At 37.9% G+C, this 19909-nt stretch overlaps 1 protein-coding gene across 14 annotated transcripts in view; it reads right to left on the bottom strand.

The window, feature by feature from the left end:
• RALGAPA1 (Ral GTPase activating protein catalytic subunit alpha 1) overlaps positions 1–19909 on the bottom strand; it is a 231376-nt gene that overhangs the window by 60995 nt on the left and 150472 nt on the right. For 13 of the 14 annotated variants that reach the window (XM_021099154.2, XM_021099150.2, XM_021099161.2 and 10 more), the window contains 2 exons: positions 7669–8533; positions 4719–4790 (listed from right to left, as the gene is read on the bottom strand). The exons of the other annotated variant lie outside the window; for it this stretch is intronic. In XM_021099154.2, the coding sequence (XP_020954813.1) occupies positions 4719–4790; positions 7669–8533 (937 nt within the window). The remainder of the gene's footprint in view (positions 1–4718; positions 4791–7668; positions 8534–19909) is intronic. 14 annotated transcript variants of the gene reach the window in all.

The following is a 19909-nucleotide window of genomic DNA, read 5'->3' as shown; positions in this document are numbered from 1 at the left end:
TTATTTGAAAAGATTATTTGCATCAAGAAAAAAAAAGCCCACTGTGATGGTGTAAATCTAGTTTAAAAGTTAAAAATGTTTTAAAAGTAACCATAATCACGATAATTTGTTATTTAATATATAATACAAAAAAGATGTAAATTGCAACACCAATAATCTAAAATGTGAGGGAAGAAGTATAAAGGTTCCCTATGCTATCAAAGTTAAACTGTTATCAGCTTAAAACAAGATATTATAAATAGATATTTTATATAAGCCTCATAGTAACCACAAAAGAAAAACCTGAGTAGATAGAGAGGTTACAATAAAGGATTCAAAGCATATACATGAAGACAGCAGAGAAGAAGCAAGGAAAAGAAGAGCTATAAAACAGTCAGAAATCAAAATGGTATTAGTAAGTTTTTACCTATCAATAATTACTTTTACTGTAAATCAAATACATTCTTCAAAAGAAAGACACGGAATGGCTAAACGGATTAAAAAAAAAAAAAGATCCAAGAGATATGCTGCCTGCAAGACACTCACTTTAATTTGAAAACATACAATGAGAATGGAGGACTGGAAAGAGATATTTCAAGCAAATGATAAACAAAAGAAAGCAAAGGTACCTTTATATATCAGACGAAACAAGACTGAGTTAAAAATGCTAAAAAGGGATAAAGAAGATCATTATGTAATGATATAATATAGTATTAGAAGTCTTAGCAGAATCAGGCAAGGAAAAAAAAAGGCACTTACATTGGAATGGAAAAAGTGAAATTATCTCTCTTTGCAGATGACATGATCTTATACACAGAAAATCCAAAAGACTTCACACACACACAAAAGGTACAACTAATAAATTCAGTAAAGTTGCAGGTGACAAAACCAGCACACAAAATGTATTTTTCCATACATAATAATAAATTGTCTGAAGAAATAAAACAATCTCATTTATTATAGCATCAAAAAAAAATTTAGGAAAAATTTAACCAAGGCAGTGAAAAATCCTTACAATGAAAACTATCACTGATGAAAGACAGTGAAGAGGAAACAAATAAAAAGATAACCTATGTTCATGGGTTGGAAGAATTAATACTGTTAAAATGTTCATAATATCCAAAAGATTCATTGCAATCCCTATCAAGAGTCCAATGGCATTATTTACAGAAAGAGAAAAAACTATCCTAAAATTTGGAACCACGAAACAGCCCATTAGCCAAAGCAATCTTGAGAAAGAAAAACAAAGCTAAAGGCATCACTTCCTGACTTCAAACTATATTACAAAACTATAATAATCAATGCAATATGGCCATGGCATTAAAATGGACACACAGATAAATGGAACAGAATGGAGAGCCCAGAAATAAACTATGTACGTACGTCAACTAATACTTACAAGGGAGCCAAGAATTGATAATGAAGAAAATAATCTCTTCAATAAGTAGTACTGGGAAAAATGGACATGCAAAAGAATCAAAACTTGACCCTTACACTACTCACAAAAATTAACTTGAAATGGATTAAAGACTCAATTTAAATCTAACGGCTGAAACCACAGAACTCTTAGAAGAAAAATAAAGGGTAAGCTCCTGGATATTAGTCTTGTCAATGATTTTACGGATATAACACACATAGCACAGGCAAGAAAAGCAAAACAAAACCAAGTGGGATTACATAAAACTAAAGAGCTTCTGCACAGCAAAAGAAAGGATAAACAAAATGAAAAGGTAGCCTACAGAATGGAAGAAAATATTTTCAAACTACATATCTGATAAGAGGTTAGTATCCAAAATATACAAGAAAATCATACAACTCAATTGCAATAAATACATCATCTAGGGGAGTTCCCATTGTGACTCAGTGGTTAACAAACCCAACCAGTATCCAAGAGGACATGGGTTCAGTCCCTGGCCTTGCTCAGTGGGTTAAGGATCTGGTGTTGCCATGAGCTATGATGTTGGTCACAGATGTGGCTTGGATCTCACGTTGCTGTGGCTGTGGTGCAGGCCAGCAGCTATTGCTCCAATTGGGGCAGCTACTGCTCCGATTGGGAACCTCCATATGCTGGTGGGTGTGGCCCTAAAAAGACAAAAACACAAAACACATAATCCAATGAGCAATGGACATGAACAAACATTTCCCAAAAAAGATATTCAAATGACCAAAAGGTACATAAAAAAGTGCTCAACACATCACTAATCATCAGAGAAATGAAAATCAAAACCACAAAGAAATACCACCTCACACCTGTTAGGAAGACTATTGTCAAAAAGACAAGTGATAACAAGTATTGGAGAGGAAAAGAGAACCTTCATGCAGTGGTGGTGGAAAGGTAAAGTGGTGTAGTCTCTCTGCAAAAAGGTATGGAGGCTACTCAAAAAAACTAAAAATAGAACCACTATATATGATCCAGCAATTTCATTTCTGCAAATATAACCAAAGGAAAAGATATCTGCAACCCTGTGTTCACAGCAGCATCATTTACAATAGCCAAGGTATGGAAACAACGTAAGTGTCCACTGACAGATGAATGGATTAGGAAAATATGGTATTTACAGTGGCATTTGGTCATGAAAAAGAAGGAAACCTTGGCGTTTGTGACAACATGGATAAACCCTGAGGGCATTATACTAAGAGAAATGTTAGAGAAAGATAAATACTGCATGTTCTCACTTATATGTGAAATCTAAAAAAAAATCTGTATTCACAGAAACTGAGAACAGACTGGTCAGCAGAAAGTGGGTGAAGTGGGGAAGAGGATACAAATTTCCAGCTACAGATGAGTAAGTTCTGGGGATGTAATGTACATCATGGTCACTACAGTTAACCATACTGTACTGCATATCTGAAAGTTGCTGAGAGTGGATTTTTAAAGTTTTTAACCACAAAAAGAAATTGTAACCAAGTGAGGTGATGATGTACTAACTAACACTATTGTGGTAATCATTTGGAAATGTACACAAATCATTATGTTTAAACCTTAAACCTTCAAGAAGTTATATGTCAATTACATCTCAATACAGGTGGGATAAAAAAAATCTGAAGTGATGATATGGGAATACATAAATTAATTTTGTAAAAAGCCCTACAAGATTGAAAAAAAGGAATGCAATAGAGAATTATGTATGAATCTCTATTAATTATTTTGAAATCTACATGACATTGACTTTTGTTAAAAAAAGAAAAAACAAGGGAGTTCCCATTGTGGCTCCATGGAAACAAATCTGACTAGCATCCATGAAGATGCAGATTCAATCCCTGGCCTCACTCAGCAGGTTAAAGATCCGGCATTGCCTTGAGCTGGGGTGTACGTCACAGACAAGGCTTGGATCTGGAGTGGCTGTGGCTGTGGCATAGGCCGCAGCTGTAGCTCTGATTCAACCCCTAGCCTGGGACCCTCCATATGCTGCAGGTGCAGCCCTGAAAAGACAGAAAAAGAAAAGAGAAGAGAAGAAAAACAAAACCAAAAACATCCAAAACACTGAAATTGACCTAAGAGGTAAGAAAATCCGAAAAGACTAAAAACGATGAAAAAAAATAAAAGAATTAATTATTCTAATTTCTCCAAATTTTAAAAGAATAGATAATATTCTTTTTATGAAGTTGGCTATGTTAATTCTAAAAACTTAAGAAGAGACAAAAAAGTAACTATAAAATATTCCGAGAGATAGACCAGCCCTAGCTAAAAATGAAATTCTAGTAAGTATAACTCACAGGAAGTCAAAAGACCCAGTAGGGTTTATCTCCAAAATGTAAGAATTATTTACTATTAGCAATCTAATTAATAAACATCAGTTAGTTAAGAAAGCAAAATCCGAATATTAAGAAATATATAAAAACCTGAACAGATGCTGAAGAAAACTGTGATAACATTTAATATCCTTTCATTATAAAAACTCCTAAAAAGTAGGCTACTTTCTCAGCATGATAAAAATGACCTATTTCAAACTAACAACTGATATTCTATTTAAGGATGAAACAGAAGAGTTATTTCCATCAAAACCAGAAATGACAAGGATGACCACTCTTATTACAATTATTTAACACTGTAGTGCAATTCTGGTCAGTGCAATAAAACATGCTACAAGCAAAAAGACACAACTTTTCAAAAGGAGATTATTTGCAGCAAATGATTACATACCTAAACAACTATAAAATGAGACACCTATAAAATGTTTAAAACCAATTAAAGTTTCCCAGGAAATCTCATCCAGATACATCATAAACCTGAAGACTATTAAAGAATGATATAACAAGGTTTTGCACACCAAAACTCACATATAAATGGGTATGTATCCAGGGGCTTTAAAAGAAATCAGATTTACAGCAATATAATAAACTATATCCATCTTCTTTGTTCCATTAATGTTTTTGTAGGTACTACCTTGTAGTCACCAGTCATTTCACTTGGGGCCTCCTTGACTAATCAAAAAGGGTATACTTATTAATGTCTACGTATGGGAAAACTAAAGGACATTTTACAGGTTTGATCAGATTTCTTCAATGCAAATGATTCTGAAATTTATAAAAAAAGATATAAACAATCCAAAGATACCAAACATTTAAATGTAGCCCTACATTCTTATAAAAATGCTTATTATTTCTAAGGTATATATAAATGAAATACAGTTTCTGCTCAGATAAGTTATAATTCAACAACAATATTATTCGCATGAGAACAGAGAAATATCTGACAGTTGCCAGATATAAACTTGAAAATTTCCCAAACAACTTACCACTGTCTTGAGTCCAAGTTCCTAAGTTCTCTAAGCAGTTTTTCATTTTTCTTCAGGAGATGAAAGCTCCTCCTAAATAGAGAGATTTATAAACATTTTCATCACCTTTGCAGTGAATGACATGACAGTCCCGGAAATACTTTCCGCTCTACTCATGCAACTCTTACACTTTTCTTGCCTTTTCATGCTTCTAACACAAAGGAGAACAGACCCTAAAAAAAATGTCAAGAATGTATGTCATTATTTCTACCCAGGCCCTCACATATTTTTGCTAGTGGATCTTTATCTACTGGCCACTTTAATTTTTCCCTACCAGATGCTGTGAGTTTCCCAAAATCATATCCAGAAAAATGGATAAAAATACTTGTAGGTTCCTTCTGAAGACTTTCATTAAAACATGTGCGAGGAATTCCCGTCATGATTCAGAGGTTAGTGAACATCCATGAAGACGCAGGTTCAATCCCCAGCCTCACTCAGTGGGTTGAGGATTCGGGTTGCCTTAAGCTGTGGTGTAGGTCAGATGTGGCTGGGATACCGCATTGCTGTGGCTCTGGAATAGGCCAGCAGCTACAGCTTCAACTGGACACCTAGCCTGGGAATTTCCAAATGCCGCGGGTAAGGCCCTAAAAAGACAAAAAGACCAAAAAAAAAAAAAAGGTGAGAAAATTCTTCCTCGTGAGAAATAAAATATTCATAAAAATCTAAATCATTACCAAATAAGGATGTGTCATCCAGATAGAACTTGCTTCTTCCTTGTTTTACATTAAGTGTATTTACACTACAAAACAGTGTATAAACTTTATCAAATTCATTATACAAGAGATGAATATAAATATGTACAATTATATTCATGAAATCAGTGCTTGCCGTGGTACAATACAGCTTCCCATCTTTAGTTTTTCTCAAGAGACTGTATATATGGGCCATTCTATAGCAAAAGAGAGTAGAATGAATTTATATGAGTGGCAAATACCTGTATTTGGACACACCATAATGCAAACTGTGTTCCTGATATAACATAGCTTTCCCATAAGGCAGAGGATACTCCCTTCTAATAAGAAGGGTTTAAAATCAAATTAGATTATAAAACACTAGGTAAGCAAGTAGAATTCCATTTCAATGCTTCACTGAGCTCCCCTCCTACTACAAATTGAATAAAAACAATACACTAAATAATGCTTCTTCTACTTGCCTACAGCTTTTAGTATCATAGAAATTTTAAAAATATATAATAATGCTTTATACTACTGTATGATTTTAACATTTTTTTATATTATGTAAGCTAACTCTCACCATTATGTGAGGCTGGACTTATTTCCTCAATTTGCTAACTGTAGCCCAAGGCTCAAAATTCAAGTGACTCTAACCTGTATCTTCTCAGTTAAGTCTCGTGCCCTTTCATTTTACTTCTCCTTAACTTACTTCAAAACTTTGTGTGTGTACTGCAAGCTTTTAATGAGGTTTTACAATATGCATAAAAGAAAACAAAATTTAAAAAAATGAAATCATGGGAGTTCCCATTGTGGTACAGCGGTAATGAACTTTACTAGTATGCATGAGGACGTGGGTTCAATCCCTGGCCCCACTCAGCAGGTTGAGGATCCAGGGTTGCTGTGAGCTGTGGTGTAGGTCATAGACATGGCTTGGATCTGTTGTTGCTGTGGCTGTGATGTAGGCCAGCAGCTGCAGCTCTGATTCCACCCCTAGCCTGGTAACATCCATATGCTGCACATGGAGCCCTAAAATTAAATAAATAAATTAATTAATTAATTAAATTTAAAAAATGAAATCCAGATTCTTCTCTTGATTTGATGCTAAATCCTGGGTTAATTTCTTTGATACAAACAAGAAATAATCATACTGCTGTTTGTCTGGAAAAAAAAAAAAAGTTAGGCTTAAAAATAATAAGAAATATACATGTGGGCTACGTCCCCTGTTCCTAACTCACAGGTCCTAAAACCTTTCTAAATTTCTAAGTGCTGGAGGTGACAGGACCTCCTAAAAACTTCAGAATTTCCTAGGTAAAAGGAGCTCCTTTTGTTCTAATAAGGTGACTCCTGGTGGCTCCTGGATAACTCCAGGATGGGGCCTCATCCCCAGAAAAGAGCAAATCATGATTAGAAGCTTGAAACTTTCAGCCCAACCTCCAGGGAGGGAGAGAGGCTGAAGATTGAGCTAATACTCAATCATGCCTATGTGATAAAACCTCCATAAAAATCCCTAAATCATGGGATTCAGAGAACTTCCAGGTTAGTAAACACATTCAATGTGCTGGGAGGGTGGCATATACCAACTCCACAGGGACAGAAGTTCCCATAACTTGGAATCCTTCCAGACTTTATGCTATATACCTCTTCATCTGGCTATTCATTAGTATTCTCTAACTATCCTTTATAATCAACTGATAAAAGTAAGTAAACGTTTTATGAGTCATGATACTTATCAAATCCAAGGGAAGGAATTTTCGGAACCCCTAATTTATAGCCAGTTGCTTAGAAGTACAGGTGGCCCAGACTCACAATTGATATCTGAGGAGGGGGCAGTCTTAAGATTTGAGCCCTACCTCTTGTCTATGCTAAGTCAAAGTACTGCTGACATGAAAAACTCACATATTTGGTGACACAAGTGTTATTAGAAGAAAGTTTCTCTTAATAGCTTATGAAGGTTGGAAAGAATATGAATTTTTTTCAACTACATAAGCTATGAGTTTTAAGTCAGATAGTTCGAGTCATTATGAAAATGTTAAAGTTAATTTACAACATTAAGTTAGCTTTTTATTCCCTAGAAATTTGATTATGACTCAATGGCCTCAAAACAAGCAAAAGTGCCTCCTGGTCAAAGAACTAATTGGTAGGTAAAATTTACTGAGAGAAAGAACAGAGACTAAAATGTTGATCATAAGATAAGACAAATAATATATTAAAAAAAAAAAACTCTCTTTTATTCTTACCTTTTGTCCCAGGAATTCATTCCCAATATACTAAGAAGCAATCTGCAATAATAAAATGCTGACTGAGGTTTCTGAGGTGTTGGTTCATCTTGCTCCACAGCTTTCATATTCAAGTCATTAAAGTGTTTCTCAACAAATTCTTTTTCCTCTGTATGCTGCTTAAGGATAGCGTTAATAACGTCATTTTCCTGTTTTTCAGAAATGCACACAGGTTGTGGAGCAGGAATATTAAGTGAGATTCCAGTTCTCTGTAAGCATTCAGGACTAGTTACACCTAAATACTGCAAAAGCTCGTCAAGAACATCTTCTTCATCTCTTATTGTATCCCAAGTTGGTACAGTTTCTCTAAATCTTCTTTTAAACTGGAGAGAAAGCCCATCTTTAACTGTTACATCTTCTAAGCATTCACTAGATATAGGAGGCTCTTCCAGCTTCTCTTGGTGAGACAATGAAAGTATGAGAGATGTAGGTTCTGACAAACCACTTACAAGAGGTGGTCCATACAGGATGGCAGAATCCCATGAATATTTTCCAGAAAGATCACGTACTATGATTCTGACATTTGAATTGGCTGATGCAAGGCCAGCAGATAAACCTCCTCCAGGTATACTCTCTTCTGATCTGATCTGGATACAGGACACTAAGGTCGTATTGTTCAACACAAAGAACTGGATATTTGGACTCTCAAAGAGTTCAGGAGAAAGTTCAGTGCTTTCACTGTAATGATTGTCATGATTTTCACACACCTGACTTGTTAACATAGCAGGACCACCGCTCATCGGATAATGGCCCAAGTGATTTACCAGATGTGTAATAACAGTGCGGGCAGCTATAGAGATTAATCCCTGTTGCATCTGAGTTTTCACTAGAAATAAAAAATATAAGTGAGTAGGAACAGTGCTGCTTCCTAGGAAGTCTTACAACAATAGAACATTTAAGAAAAATGGGGAGTTCACACATTATCAAAATCACATTTAAATATTTGTGTAAATGCCAATATTTCCAATTTAGAGTGATATGAATGATGACAAAGACGAAGAAAACTGTTCTTTGAAGTTTTCTTCATTTTTATAAGAAATCCCTTTTTGAAATTTTTGCTTATGGATTCTTAACCTAAACCGAGGTCCTTAAGTGAACATCATACCTTTGAAGAAGGTTCAAAAGTGTTATAAACCACTGGAGTTCCCATTGTGGCGCAGTGGAAACAAATCCAACTAGGAACCATGGGGTTGTGGGTTTGATCCCTGGCCTTGCTCAGTGGGTTAAGGATCTGGCGTTGCCGTGAGCTGTGGTGTAGGTCGCAGACATGGCTCAGATCTGGCATTGCTGTGGCTGTAGTGTAGGCTGGCAACTGTAGCTCCGATTCAACCCCTAGCCTGGGAACCTCCATCTGCCGTGGGTGCGGCCCTAAAAAAGCCAAAAAAAAAAAAAAAAAAAAAAAAAAAAGTGTTATAAACCACTTAGTGGCCAGATCATAATAAAGTTAATGAAATCCAACTGATAAATTTCTTATCTTATGAATAGATTCAGAGACAGTTTGTAGTATGCCTTAAATGACATTTAATTATGGCTTTTATGGATGATTTAAAAGTTTCAGAAAAAAGTGATCTTTCACTACAATTTAGGAGTTAGGATCAATTTAAATAGTTAATCAATGTAGCCAGCATAAGTCAAGGAAACTTTATTTTAAAGGAAAAAATACTTTATGGGCCTGCTTATGTATTATATTTTAAAAGGCATTAAGCAAATGGATAAAGATTTTATCTATATGAGTAACTTAAAAAAAAATCAACAAATACTACAAGAAGTGGTAAAAAGGAAAAAACTCAAAAGAACATATTAAGAGGGCTGAAGAGGCAAGGACCTGATATCAGGACCTGAAGGAGGAGGGAAAAGGAGGGGAGGGTGGAAGGGAGACAGAGAACAGTGGGAGAAAGGAGGAAGTGGGGACAGACAACAACCTGTAGAAGCCCATTAGCCTTCAGCCATGTCTAAAGAGGGCTGACGTGGAAGCCAGTTATGCAGTGAGTGGTGTCAGGAAGTGGGGACAACTGGGGTAACGTGATATTTTTCATCTATGGGGGCGAAGAGTTATCATTGGTAAAGATATACTAATTATCATGTTAGAAGAGGATGTCTGTTGTGTTTATGTGTATGTGTAGACAGTGTTCTTGTTTGTCTGAGTTATGGACAAGATTATCCAATGACCATGTCTCTGCAATGTTCTACCAGAGTCAAAGAATGACACTGCCTGAGTATATTGAGTATTTTATATTTTGAAAGTTAATCATTTAGGAATACTATGGTCTAGCCACCAGAATATTGATTCGAAAATTCCTGAGGACCAAAGTATTATCTACATACAATAAATTCCTTAATTTTAAGTGTACTTTGTGATGAATTTCAGTAATTATGGTTCAAACCTATGTAACCATAAACACAGCAATATATAGTAAAATTCTCACATCAAAGAAAGATAAATTTTATTTTATGTAAATGTATACCTCAATAAATCCAACTTAAAAAAGTTTATAAAGAGACCAGGTTGTGCACTGCTGGCATGATTACTTAAAAAGAGGAAAGAGAGAAGAATAATGTTAATTTTTGAAGCTGTAGCCCTCAAGATTCAGAACCAACACTAATGGGTACAGGCAGAGAGTCAGCAACAAATCAACTGCTATGCCATTAATATCAACAACAACTTCTCCATTATTCTAATTCTAAAAAAAAGAACAGGTTTCTCTGGGTTTGGCTGATTTTGAATTTTGTTGTTGTTGTTGTTGTCATCTTTTTTTAGGGCTGCACCCAAGGCATATGGAGGATCCCAGGCTAGGGGTCTAATTGGAGCTGTAGCCACTGGCCTACACCTCAGCTCACGGCAACACCGGATCCTTAACCCACAGAGTGAGGCCAGGGAGGCCAGGGATCGAACCCGCAACCTCATGGTTCCTAGTCAGATTCGTCAACCACTGAGCCACAATGAGAACTCCTTGAAATGTTGAGTATCAAAATGTTAATTTTTTTCCATTGTCAGTCAAGTTTTATGTTACAGACATATATATATAAACCTTTTTCAGTTTACTTAAAAAGTTCCAATTACATTAAGCTATTCTTGGATTACAGCTATAGCTAGTTCTGAAAATGAGCTAGTCAACACTAGATAATAAGACTAAATGATTAATTTTAATTGATACTACATTTTCAAGACATATTATGGTAAAGTAAAAAGGCCACTGAATGATGAGAAACTGAGGGGTGACTTCAATCTAGTGACTTGTACCTTAGAATATGCTGAATGTTCACAGTATAAGGAGCCTTACAGATATCTAGCCAGTAATTATAATTTGGCACATAAGGACAAATGCGTTCATGGATGGTCAGGAATTTGCCTGCCAAAGAATATTTCATATTGAGGCAGTATTACTTCCATCTTTACCACAACTCTAATTTCTCTATTTTCCTCTTTTGTAAAACTAACCTTTTGACAAATCACTATGGTATGTGGAAACAATGAATTAATTTTTTTTTTTCTGTGTACAGTATCTTCAAAAAGCATTACTTTGGAGTTCTCGTCCTGGCGCAGCAGAAACGAATCCGACTAGGAACCATGAGGTTGTGGGTTCAATCCCTGGCCTCACTCAGTGGATTAAGGATCTGGCACTGCCATGGGCTGTGGTGTAGGTCGTAGACATGGCTTAGATCCTGAATTGCTGTGGCTATGGCGTAGGCCAGCGGCTGTAGCTCCGATTTGATCCCTAGCCTGGGAACCTCCATATGCCACAGGTACAGCCCTGAAAAGCAAAAAAAGAAAAGAAAAGAATAGTATTACTTAGCATAAATTAATAAATGGTCAAGATCAACTGGGAAAGTTCATTTAAGCCATGTCTTAAATGATAATAGAAAATTATAATTTTTTTAAAGTTTTTGATGCAAGAAAAACATTTTCTTTTTTCTTTCTTTTTTTTTTTTTTTTTTTTTTTTGTCTTTTTGTCTTTTTAGGGCTACACCGCTGGCATATGGAGGTTCCCAGGCTAGGGGTCAAATCAGAGCTGTAGCTGCCAGCCTACACAACAGCCACAGCAACGCCAGATCCTCAACCCACTGAGCAAGGCCAGGGATCAAACCTGTGTCCTAATGGATACTAGTCGGGTTCGTTAACCACTGAGCCATGATGGGAACTCAGAGAAAAACATTTTCTGTTCTTTTATTTTCTTTTTCCCTTTTCTTTCTTTTGAGTGATACATAGGTGATTCATTTTAAGTAGTGAATCTTTTTTTTTTGCAGAACATTTCTGAAGACGTGAAAAGAATGTACTAGAAACAGATCATAAAAAAAGAGAGGTTCTGACTTTGTCTCTGATTTCCTCTGTGATCATGGACAAATCACATAAAACTTTTCCAACCCCAGAGTTCCTCCTGTGGTGCTAGTGGGTTAAGAATCTGACTGCAGTGGCTCAGCTTTTTGCGGAGTTATGAGTTCAATCTCCAGCCCGGTTCAGTAGGTTAGAGGATCTGGTGTTGTGACAGCTGTGGTATAGGTCATAGCAGCAGCTCGGATTCAGTCCCTGGCCTAGGAACCTCCATATTCTGTGGGGCCATGAAAAACAAACTTCTTAACCCCATTTTTCTCTAAGAATAACATAGACTTTTTATAAAGATGAATTGAAAACTCATATACTAAGTTGTATATAACAGAAACAATATAGATCATTCAATTTTGAGAGCATTATAAGTAACACAGCTTTTTTTTTTTTTTTTCTTCTCTTCTTAGGGCTGTACTTGCAAGATATGGAAGTTCCCAAGCTAGAGAACAAGTGAGCTGCAGCTGCCAACCATGGCAACATGGGATCTGAGCTTCATCTGTGATCTACACCATAGCATGAAGCAACACTGGATCTTTAACCTAATGAGTGAGGCCAGGGATCAAACCCACATCTTCATGGACACTGTTGGGTTCTTAACCCACTGAGCCAAATGGGAACTCCCAGTACCCAGGTTTTATGAGTTCCTTTTTGAAAGCTGCTTATAAAGAAACAACAAGAATGAGCCAACTCTTTTCCTAAAACATAAAGCCCAAAGTCCAGGTACCAGTCCATTCCATGCATGCTTTTCCCAAGGAAAGGGAACACAGTTTAAGTGACCTTCTTCACAAATGTCATAATTATTAACACTGAGCACACTTAAAAAATAAATTTATGACCACGCAATCCCACTCTTGGGCATCTATCCGGACAAAACTCTACTTAAAAGAGACACATGCACCCGCATGTTCATTGCAGCACTATTCACAATGGCCAGGACATGGAAACAACCCAAATGTCCATCGACAGATGAGTGGATTCGGAAGATGTGGTATATATACACAATGGAATACTACTCAGACATAAAAAAGAATGACATAATGCCATTTGCAGCAACATGGATGGAACAAGAGAATCTCATACTGAGTGAAATGAGCCAGAAAGACAAAGACAAATACCATATGATATCACTTATAACTGGAATCTAATATCCAGCACAAATGAACATCTCCTCAGAAAAGAAAATCATGGACTTGGAGAAGAGACTTGTGGCTGCCTGATGGGAGGGGGAGGGAGTGGGAGGGATCGGGAGCTTGGACTATCAGACACAACATAGAATAGATATACAAGGAGATCCTGCTGAATAGCATTGAGAACTTTGTCTAGATACTCATGCTGCAACAGAACAAAGGGTGGGGGAAAAATGTAATTGTAATGTGTACATGTAAGGATAACCTGACCCCCTTGCTGTACAGTGGGAAAATAAAAAAATTAAAAAAATAAAAAAAATAAATTTAGATTTCAGATGTAGGTAAAAGCACTTTTTTTTCCTAAGCTGCTGCTCTAAATTCAGGATATAATAGAAATATAAAGGGATAAAAACCTCTCAAGTGGTTAATTGGGCAGTTAGATTTAGATTTATTTTTAATTATAAACTATAGAATATATATATACATCTTCTACATATCTACTTAGATATAAAGAAAGCATATGAAATTCTTTAATTTAGAAATTCAAAATGAAATTCTAAAATAACCAGCCTTGTGAGAAAATGCAAAATGAAGATATCGATGCTTCTAAGGCTTTGTGTAACTAGCATTCATTTAAATAAGTCTATTCAAGGTTGTCTTTTCAGATTGTCAGATTAAACAAACCCTACAGCATTTGCAGCAAACCCATAATTACAGATTATTATGGCATACAAAAGCAGCAAGACATAAAAAGCTGCTGCAATTCACTGCACTGTAATAGAACATGCAGAGGAAGTTAATTTTGGCAAATGCTTTAAATATTAGCTTTGCATAATATGTATAGGTGAAACTATAATTAAGACAGAATGAATCCTTTGGAGCCTCTTTTCACTCTGACCCTGCAAATGATGACTTTTTGCTAATAAGACTACTGCCATTTGACAAAAAGCCAACTTCACTACCTTGCTTTATTCTTTAGTAAATTTAATAATTACAGCTACTCCTGCCAATAGTTCTCAAATCAGACTTGTTCAATCCAATACTGAGCTTATTAGGGGCACTCTATGTTTAGAAATCTTTGGCCAAAAAAGTACTTCAAGATGATGAAGCATGCCTTAGACAAGGGCACAATGATTAGCCATTTTCGCCACATTAAAAAAACCCACAGCATGTAGTCACTACAGACCACAGAATCACCTGCTGTTAGCGCACAGCTGTTCCTAAAAGGTTCTACATTTATCTGGTCCTTAATATCTTTGAGAATGCCCAAAGGGAACAACTTTAATACATTTAGAGAATAGTACTCCATAGAGTATTTGGAATCAATATAAAGCTCATCTGTTTAAATCTTCAAACTTCTGTGTCTTTTACAGTGATTGTTAATGGTAAAGTAAATTTTGCATAAAATACATTAAAACTTCCTTTGCATAAATAAACTATTTCATTTTTTAAGAAATAAACTGCGCCAGGAGTTCCCATTGTGTCGCAGCAGGTTAAGATCTAACTAGCATCCATGAAGATGTGGGTTTGATCCCTGGCCTCACTCAGTGGGTTAAAGATCCAGTGTTGCCATAGACGCGGTTTGGATCTGGGATTGCTGTGGCTGTGGTGTAGGCTGGCAGCTGCAGCTCTGATTCAATCCTTAGCATGGGAACTTCCATATGCCGCAGGTATTGCCCTAAAAGGCAAAAAACAAAAACAAAAACAAAAACAAACAAACAAAAAAAAAACTGAAAAAGAAATAAACTCTCCTGCCTTGAATCAAATTTATAATTTTATACTTTAAAAATGCAAAAAGCAATGAATATTTTCATTTAATTTTGTTTTCAAGTAAAATAAACACTGTATATTACTGTGCCAAATCTAAAGAAATAATAAGTCACCTATAAAAATTATTATATGAATTATTTTGTATACTGCCCTGTATATCTCTATTACAAATGAACTATAATTTAAATCTTATATTTCTATTTCACTTGTATACATAAGTTGTAGACAAACTATTGGAACTTGTGGTCAATCCCAAACCCTAGCCCTATTTCCTTGGTGTGTAACTTTATATCTTCACTTGCAGTCTATGTCATCAGTCCATTACCATGGCCATATCCTAGATGTTTTAATCATTTACATTTATTTTACCTTCCAAAAATCAAACTCTTAACAGCTTACTATTTGACCACAAACTTCTAGTTTAGTGATTTCCTATTTTTGTTTTGTAGAGCCTTGTAGAGTGCTCTTAGAGATGAACATGAGAGAAATCAGTGGAATCCCAAGCTTCTACCCTGATATAGCTCCACTTTAAAAAGTTTTACAAGGAGTTCCTGTTGTGGCTCAGCAGTAATGAGCCCAGCTAGTATCCATGAGGACATGGGTTCAATCCCTGGCCTCATTCAGTTGGTTTAAGGATCCGGAGTTGCCATGAGCTGTGGTATAGGTAGCAGATGCAGCTTGGATTTGGTATTGCTGTTGGTGTGGCTGTGGCATAGGCTGGCAGCTACATCTCTGACTGGACCCCTAGTTTGGGAACTTCCATATGACGTGGGTGGGGCCCTAAAAAGAAAAAAAAAGTTTTACAAAATGGACTTCCTTGTGAAATTTATTTGAAGAAATTCCACCACTTAAAAACCCACTGTCCTGGTAGTTCCCTTCGTGGCTCAGCAGTTAATGATCCTGACTAGGATCCATGAGGATGGGGGTTCAATCCCTGGCCTCACTCAGTGGGTTAAGGATCTGGCTTTGCCATGAGCTGTGGTATAGGCTGCAGACACGGCTTGGATCTGGCATTGCTGTGGCTGTGATGTAGGTTGGCAGCTGCAGCTCCAATTCGACCCCTAGCCCGGGAACTTCCATATGCCCCAGGTGCGGCCCTAAAAAGCAAAAAACCAAAAAAGAAAATAACCACGTCCTAACATACTGATACTCTGAATGGTTCTCAAACTCAACTGCACGTTAATCACCGGCAAGTTTTTAACAATCCCAGCAGGAGAGTGGCTAAGATGGTAGAGTAAGGCATTTAAGCTCAGCTCCTTTATAGAGCACACCAAAATCATAACAATCTGCAGAACAATCATCTTGAAAAAAGACCAAAATCTACCAGAAAAGAGCCTCAACAGCTAAAGACATAAAGACAAAACAGCAATGAGATGGTAGAATAAGTGGATTCATGGTATCATCAAATCCCAAAATCCCTGGATGAGTGACCCACAAACTAAAAAATAATTACATTACAGAGGTTTTGCCACAGGAGTGAGAGTTCTGAGCCTTGTGTCAGGCACCTAAGCCCAGGGATCTGGCACCAGGAGATCCCAAGATCTCCCAGAGAATTTGGCTTTGAAGGCCAGCATGGCTAGACTGCAGGAGCTCCACAGGATTCAGAGAAATAGACTTCACTCATAATGGGTGCACACAAAATCTTATGTGCACTGGGACCGAGGGTAAAAGCAATAATTTGTTAAGAGCCTAGGTCAACTTATCTACTGGTCTTGGAAGGTCATCTGGGGTGGGGGGAGGTGGGGTGTAGCTGTGGCCCACCCTGAGGAACTAAACACTGGGCGAATATATCAGAGATGAGTATCTTGTGAGCACTTCTGAAAGCTTACATTTTGGCACTAAGACCTGGCCCCACCCAAGAGCCTCTAGGCTCCAGTGGTGGGATGCTTCAGGCCAAACAGCAAATAGGTTGGGAAACAGCCCCATTCATCAGCAGACAAGCTGCTTAAAGACTTCCTGAGCCCACAGCTGCACCCACACACACCCCAGACACAGCCCTACCCACCAGAGGACTAATACCCAGTTCCATCCATTTAGGGGTAGGGAACCAGCCCCTCCCACCAGAAGTCCTGCACGAACTTGTAGACCAGTCTAGCCCACCAGGAGTAAGAAAATTAACATCCTGCAGCCTGCAGACTGTGTCCCCAAATGTGGGCCAGTCACTACCCTGGGACCAGCTGGGCCCTGGCTCTTGAAGGATGAAGAGAGGAGGGTACAGGAGTGGAAAGACAAGATGGCGGAAGAGTAGGGGGTCATGCTTGCCCTGGCCCACAAACACAACAATAAAAACACACATCTACAGGCTAAATGACTCACACAGAACAGCAAATAATCGCTGGCAGAAGAACCTAAACTCCAATAATGGCAAGAATCTTGTGACATAACTGGGTAAAACAAGAGAAAAGAGGAGAGTGAGAGAAGGGGAATCGGGGCTGGACGGGCACTCCTGAAAGGGAAATGTGGAGGAGAAAGGGATCCTACATCCTGGAAAGTCATCTACTCGACGGAAAGATCAACCAAATCAGAGGGATCTCCAGATGCAGAGAAGAGTGCAGCAGTTAAGGCTGAGATCTGAAGAGCAGAGTGAGAACCCAACAGATCATCTGAACTAATGGCACAGTCACCAAAAACGGAGACGCTTGGGTGGGGGCTGGACACTGAGACCTTGGCTCTGGAGGTTAGTCCCTGGGCTGGGGTGGGCCCTGCGGGGACTGCTTGGGGAACTAGGAACCGGTCAGTCGGGTTCACAGGGAAGAAACAGCCCCGGGGATCTAGGAAGCAGTCTGTGGGATTGGCAGAGCAGAGACTGCCTGGGAGCCTAGAAAGCGGAGCATGATGGGTGGAGGGAGCAATACGCTAAGGGCTGGGGAGCGGAAAGCCCAGCTAGCTGCTCCCACCCTCAGGGGGTGCAACACTTCTGCAGAACAGCTGCCCAGCACCTCCAGCTGCCTGGAAGAGCCCCACAGCCCAAAAACACCAGAGCAAGCTCTGCCTGGCCGCATGAAATCTGCTTCCATCTTAGTGCAGACCTCCCAGTCCTGTCTGCCCTCAGGAAGTCCTCCTTTGCTTCAGAGAGACCCTGTCAGCCCCACCCACCCTCAGGAAAAGCCACGCTGCCTCAAAGAAGACAGACCAACAACACCAGCCCTGGGGAAACATTCCATAGCAGTGCCAAGGCAAACCCCACCCAGCCACGGGGAGTACAACTCCACCAAGAAAAAACAAACAACAAGCAAGAAGAAGCTGAGAAACCACCCCAAGTTAAACCAACAGGAGAACTCACCTAAAGCAGTCAACAATGAAACAGACCTCTGCAGTCTGAAAGACTTGGAGTTCAAAAGGGAAATAGTGAAAATACTGAAGGAATTAAGAGAAGATATGAACAGTAATGCAGATGCCCTCAGAAAGGAACTAGAAAATATAAGGAGGAGCCAAGAAAAATTAGAAAATTCATTGGCAGAGATACAAACTGAACTAAGAGCAGTAAAAATCGGAATGAATAATGCAGAAGAACGAATTAGGATGTGGAAAACAGAATAATGGAAATCACCTGATCAGGTCAGCAGACAGAAAACCAAATGAAAAAACATGAAAGCAATATAAGGGACCTATGGGATAATATAAAGCGGGCCAATCTACGCATAATAGGAATTCCAGAGGAGTATAAGAAGATAAGGGGATGGAAAATATATTTGAAGAAATTATCACTGGAAACTTTCCAAATCTAAAGGATACTGAGTTCAAGATACAGGAAGCACAGAGGGCCCCAAACAAGTTGAACCCAAATAGACCCACACCAAGACACATCACAATGGAATACTACTCAGACATAAAAAAGAATGACATAATGACATTTGCAGCAACATGGATGGAACTAGAGAATCTCATACTGAGTGAAATGAGCCAGAAAGACAAAGACAAATACCATATGATATCACTTATAACTGGAATCTAATATCCAGCACAAATGAACATCTCCTCAGAAAAGAAAATCATGGACTTGGAGAAGAGACTTGTGGCTGCCTGATGGGAGGGGGAGGGAGTGGGAGGGATCGGGAGCTTGGGCTTATCAGACACAATTTAGAATAGATTTACAAGATCCTGCTGAATAGCATTGAGAACTATGTCTAGATACTCATGTTGCAACGGAAGAAAGGGTGGGGGAAAAAATGTAATTGTAATGTGTACATGTAAGGATAACCTGACCCCCTTGCTGTACACTGGGAAAATAAAAAAAAAATTAAAAAAATAAAAAATAAAAATAAAAAATAAATGAAATTGAAGATGTCATAAAAATACTCCCTACAAATAAAAGTCCAGGACCAGATAGCTTCACAGGCGAATTCTACCAAACATATAAAGAGGATCTGGTGCCCATCCTCCATTAACTTTTTCAAAAGGTTGAAGAAGAAGGAACACTCACAAAGACATTCTATGATGCTACCATCACCCTCATTCCAAAACCAGACAAAGATACCACCAAAAAAGAAAACTATCGGCCAATATCTTTGATGAATAGAGACGCAAAAATTCTCAACAAAATCTTAGCCAACCGAATCCAACAACATATCAAAAAAATTATACACCATGATCAGGTAGGGTTCATCCTAGGTTCACAAGGATGGTTCAACATATGCAAATCAATCAACATCATACGCCACATTAACAAAAGAAAAGTCAAAAACCATATGATCATCTCAATAGATGCAGAAAAAGCATTTGACAAAGTCCAACATCCATTCATGATCAAGACTCTTGCCAAAGTGGGTATAGAGGGAACATTCCTGAATATAATCAAAGCCATTTATGACAAACCCACAGCAAATATAATACTCAATGGAGAAAAACTGAAAGCCTGCTCACTCAAATCTGGAACAAGACAAGGATGCCCACTCTCACCACTGCTCTTCAACATAGTTTTAGAAGTCATAGCCACAGCAATTAGACAAACAAAAGAAATAAAAGGCATCCACATAGGAAG

This window comes from Sus scrofa, chromosome 7, assembly GCF_054392235.1.
Source record: "Sus scrofa isolate SSC_HxYL_T2T_F1_AM1 chromosome 7, Sscrofa_HxYL_maternal_Yorkshire_Landrace_v2.0, whole genome shotgun sequence".
Classification (NCBI taxonomy): Eukaryota; Metazoa; Chordata; class Mammalia; order Artiodactyla; family Suidae; genus Sus; species Sus scrofa.
Note: the sequence above shows the minus strand (reverse complement) of the source record. Positions and strands in the feature narration are given on the sequence as shown.